Source organism: Tupaia chinensis, unplaced genomic scaffold (genome assembly GCF_000334495.1).
Source record: "Tupaia chinensis unplaced genomic scaffold, TupChi_1.0 Scaffold000362_1, whole genome shotgun sequence".
Lineage (NCBI taxonomy): Eukaryota > Metazoa > Chordata > Mammalia > Scandentia > Tupaiidae > Tupaia > Tupaia belangeri.
This window is the reverse complement of record NW_006159859.1, coordinates 8,649,713-8,655,114: the sequence shown is the minus strand read 5'-3', so window position 1 is coordinate 8,655,114 and position 5,402 is coordinate 8,649,713. Positions and strand designations below refer to the sequence as shown.

The window sequence follows — 5,402 nt, the reverse complement described above, 5'->3', positions numbered from 1 at the left end:
CCCTCTGGGGGGTGATTTCTTGCTTTCTGTCTCTGTCTCTGTCTGTCTGGTGAGCGCATGCACCCTATAGCAAAAGCCTCTCCACAAAACAAACAAACAAAACAACACACAATGAGAAAAAAGAAAAAAGATAAGCCTTTCAAGTACTCATATTAGGGTACAGAGCATCTCATCATAATGTCAAAAGGTCTAGTTCTCCTGGAAGATTTAATAATTCTAAACATTAGTGAATCTAACAAAATTATCTCAAAATATATACAACAAACATATTTAGAACCAGAAGGAAAAACAAATCCTCACCAGAATGGGAGATTTCCAAACATCCCTTACTTATAAAGCAGACAAAAAAACAAACAAACAAAACCACTATAAAATTTACAAAAGATTTGAACAAAACAATTAGCAGTTTCAGAACGTCTATGATGAAAGGTAACCTTGTATCACAAGGTTTTTTGGAAGGCAAAACACCTTAAGTTTAAGTAGAAATTCTGTCAGTTAGCTATTTGAACTTGAATATTTTATTTGTCTTTATTAGAATTATTTCCTTACCTACAAATAAAAATACCTAATATCTGATACCATGCCAGTCATAAATAGGTGTTCAGTAAACACTGAGAAACAAATGAATGAAAAATAAATATGTAAAACATAAAAATTATTTACAACCTATGAAAGAAAGTTACTGCATTAAAAGTTAGCAGGAGGAAACTGATTGCAAAAGGGCATACAGAAACTTTTTTGGGGTGGTTAAAATGTTCCATGTCATGATTATATACAGTTCTAAAAGCTCATCAAATTATACACTTAAAATTGTTGAATTTTGGGCCAAATCTGTGGCCTGATGGTTAAGGCAGATGGGTCCCAAATGGATGACTGTACTGTTCAAATCCTGAATCTGGTAGCTTGAGAAACATGATGGACACATGTGTGTGCATGTTCACAATCCCAAAAGGAGGGAAGAGATGGAGGAGAAGGGACTGTGGCGTGACCATTCCCATGGGGAGGTGCTTTCTTACCACCCCATCCCCCCATCTTTGCTCTCTCTGGCGAGCAAACCCCTAACAACAACAAAAAAAGTAGAATTTTATTACATATAAATATTATTATATATTAATAAAAGAGAGAGATGCTAATAGGAATTTAGCTTCTAAGAAGATTATTACAGTACCTTCCCCTTCTTTTCCTACTGCTTAAAATAATTAATTCATTTTTATTTTATAAACATTTGTAGTATGACATATCCATATCTGCAATAGAGTATAAAATAACAAAACAGGTAATTTACTTTTGTTTTTTCTTTAAATAAAAAATGTAGTTATTATTCATGGGAGGACTTAATTTTTACCCCTGTACTTTTGAGAAGATACTCACCTCTTCCTTTGATGATTCTGAGTCAAGCTGCAGTGTGAGATACATAATAATATGGGGAGTGTTGAGGACATTCTGCTGGATACCTTCAACCTCTTCTCCCCATAAAAGTTTAACTAAATCATTTATGTTCGACTGTGCCTTTTTCTGTCTTGGTTGAGTCGTTTCCTTTTTCACAGCATATGCATTTTCAAGTGTCAGTTTCACCTTTGAAAATTAAAACAGTGAAAGTGTACAACATAATGTAATGTTTGATGTCAAATAAGATGAACAGTGACATATCCTTGACTGGATTATTATATACTGGATGCATTCTTTGATAAACCGTACTGTACCCTACAAAGATGTACAATGATTATATATAAATGAGAAATTACAATACAAAAAATAAGATAAATCAGGGTCTGATTTTCCAACAAGGAAAAAACAACTAAAATTTCCACAAAGGTGGCTCTGTGCATGCACACAGACTCAGGCACATACAGTATGTATAAGTCATCCTAGAGCAAGGATGGCAGAGTATGTATTCTCCTCATTTCTACCTGTATTTCCAGCTGGCAGCACAGTAATTACTGTGACTTACTCAGTAATAACATACAATGTTGTGCATTAAAAAGCCATTTACATACAATCATTTTATTCTAAATTATTGGCAACAAAAACAGAAATTAGTATGATCTGAAAGTACTAACTCATCTGGAGAAAATAGAAGGATGAGATTCAGGAATCAGAACTCTCACAAAAGAGTTAGCTTTTTTTTAAAAAAAAAAATGAAATGATATTTCAAATATTCTTCTTTCAGACATTCTTTGTGATCCTTTAAAACAAAGACCAAGAATAATAAAAACATATCAACATCCTAAATCTTGAGCCATGGCCCTAAGATTAGTTTTAATCAAGATAGTTTTAATTTCATGGCTTGATGTCAAGATTGGTAAAAGTCCAGAAGGTGAAAACTTTCCAGTTGTTGATAGGTAGCTTCCATTTCTCAGTTACCTTCCCTTGAAAAGTGAGTTATTAATCTAGATGCTGTTTAGCCCAGAACATCTTGATTGTTTCAAAGAAGCAGCAATTTTTATCTCGACTAAAAGAAGTTTTCATTAAATTAAATTTTGTATAGCAAGGCATCATCATAAGTTATATACATACAAAGTATTCCTAATATTTAAAGTCTTACCAGAGGGCAGATTAGTAAAATGGATTTAAAAGTTTTACATCTTTCATGAGAAAGGGCAACATATAGAAAGAGAAATAGATACCCCCAACAGACTCTTCATGTCATGATCCATCCTCAGCCTAAGTCAGGATAATAGGCACACACACAGTATGTAAAAGGAGACCTTGAGATGCAAACCTGGGACTTGCCTATATAGCCTTTGTGGAGCATTGCATTACATCTGCACAATGAATGCCCAAAATTCCAGGAGGAAAATGGAGGAGAGGGGATTGTGGTGTGGCCAACCCCCCTGAGGGGCGATTTCTCAGTTTCCCTCTCACTGTTTCTATTTCTTTCTAGCGAGTACATACACATTCTGACACACACACAAACTAAAAACAAAAACTAAAAAAAAAAAAAGATTAACGTTTAACGTTTACTCTTTTTTATGTTTTTGGTTTTTTTTGTAAACCTGATATTGAAAACAAGTCATTGGTATTAGAGAACTGTGTCAAAAAAATAATAAAAATAAATAAATAAAAGGCTAAGTACAAAATAAGTATGTTGGGGGGGGAGGAATATTAAGCAAGCTAAAGTAAAATATAAAAAATTAGAGACCCTACATAAAAACAATGAAGAATTATTATTTGATGAAAATTAACATAAGGTTAAGGTGAAAAGGAGTTGAAGAGATACAGTTTTAGAAATGCTCCATCTTGGGGTGGCCAGCAGGTAGCATAATGGCTATGTCGCTGGACTCCCATGTAGTCGACCGTGGTTCGAGTCCTGGACCCGGTGGCTTAAACTCACACCGGACACGTGTGCGTGTGTGCCCAAGATCCCGAGAGGAGAATGGAGAAGGGATTGTGGTGTGGCCATCCCCCCTGGGGGGGGTATTTCTCGCTTTCTGTCTCTCTGCCTCTCTCTGTCTTTCTAGCGAGTGTACATGCCCTATAGCAAAAACCTCTCCAAAAAAAGAGGAATGCTCCATCTTGGAAGGGTGTGGAAGGGAACAATATGATGCTGTAGTCCAAACAAGCTACACCTACACCTTGGATAGCCTGAAAGACTACGTGCTGAGGGTAGCATCTGTTCTAGTGGGGATGACTCGATATATGTGTCAATAAATATAAAAGTAACATAAATATATAAAATCCATGAACAGGGGTTTGACAAAGCAAAAAGCTTGGTGGTCAGGGGGTTCTTTTATCCAAGAATGAGGATTTAGGTGTGTCTAAAAAAAATACATGAGAAGGAGGGGCTGGACAGCGGTGCAGTAATAAAACGCAAAGTTCTGTAAGGCTGATGACACATGTGGGAAGGTTCTGGATTTGTGTCTGGAGACTTCCCTGAATATCCCAGGAAGGCATGTGCCCATGATCTGGGGCTAGCTGAAGCTGGGGATGGATTACTGCATAAAGACCCTGTTGGGGGTGCTATCTCTTTGTCTCTCTCACTCATGGAAGACAAATATAAATAACTTAAGAAAGAAAAGAAAAGCAAAATGGGAACCCTTGGTAGTGGTCCTAGAAATGTAAGAAAGTTTTGGAATTTGGCAAATGAAGCATTTATTGCATAGGAAAACAGAAACATATGTCATGACTTTCCCAACAACCTAAAATTTTATGATGGTTAAGTTGGGATCTTTGAAGACTGTCCCCTGGCACTGGGCTTTGGGGAGAAGCTCTGAGTAGAAGAGCTCGAGTGGAGTGGAGGGGGAGAAATGTGATAGGGAGAGCATGGGATGAGTGACAATCCCAGGGAGCAAGTGTCCTGGGGTGTAGTATCTGTGAGAGTTATCTGTGCAAAGCCAGCAGTGAACAAGAAAGTGGGCCTCAGAGAAAGAAACTATCCAGAGCAGTGTAGGCAACTATTCCAGCTGTGATTCTTCTGGGTAGAGAGGTCAAAAGATAGGGTGTGACTCATCAAAAATGACAAAAGAAAATGAGATGGCCACATGGCTCCAGCAAACTAGGTATTGCAGGGAATGAAGATTTTCTACTGATAATTCAGCCTCCAGCAAACGAGCTAGCAGTAGGGAGTCCCCCACCCCCCCGGCCCTGTTCCCTCCTCACTCCCCCAGCCTTCTATCTCTGTTTCTGTCTCTCCCTGCTTCTGTCTTCCCATTTTTTTTGTAATTTTTCCTTTTCACATTTTTTTTTAAAGGCAACGTTTTTCTCTGGCTCTTAGCTCCACCTTTTATCTTGTTAATTATTGCTCTGGTCCTCCCACCCAGGCAGAAGAGGCCAGGCCTTCAGAAAAGGTTCCACATGGCTCCAGTGAACTAGGTATTTCACACGGCGTGCTTGTGCGCCACATGGCTTTCTATTTTGTGATTTTTTTTTTAAAAGAAAAACAATAATTACAATTTTTTTCTTTTTTTGTCTTTTTTTTCTTTTTGTTGTTGTTTCTCTCTCTTTTTCATTTTCCTTTTTCTGGTCGCTCCACCTTCCAATATCCATTTAATGTGTTTTTAGACGGATCTAAGAGCCCTGTAGCTAAACATCCAAATACTAATAGGGTTAAAATATTCCTCAATATCTACTGAATCTGCTGCACCAGCAATCACAACAGAACAGCAAAGAGATTCTATATCACCTCTGTCTGCTTGCTCCTGAACATTCAGACTGAACTTCAAGAATTTGAAAGAAACATCAGATGACAAGAAATCATCGCCGGATCACAAGGAATAGGGAAAACAAGAAAATACCTCTCTTCCAAGGGAAAAGAGTAGCTCTTCTTCATCCACAAGTAGTTCGGTGAAAATCATGGAACTGTCTGATAAGGAATTTAGAGCATTCATAATGTCAAAGCTAACAGAGATGGAAGAGAAGAGAGATAATGAACTGCTAAAGAGAAAGGAGAAAGAAGTTGACGA

General features: G+C 37.4%; 1 protein-coding gene across 1 annotated transcript in view; it reads right to left on the bottom strand.

The window, feature by feature from the left end:
* Positions 1-5,402, bottom strand: part of INTU (inturned planar cell polarity protein) — a 70,631-nt gene that overhangs the window by 41,598 nt on the left and 23,631 nt on the right. Inside the window, exon 4 of the mRNA XM_006153140.3 lies at positions 1,372-1,575. Coding sequence (XP_006153202.1) covers positions 1,372-1,575 — 204 coding nt within the window. The remainder of the gene's footprint in view (positions 1-1,371; positions 1,576-5,402) is intronic.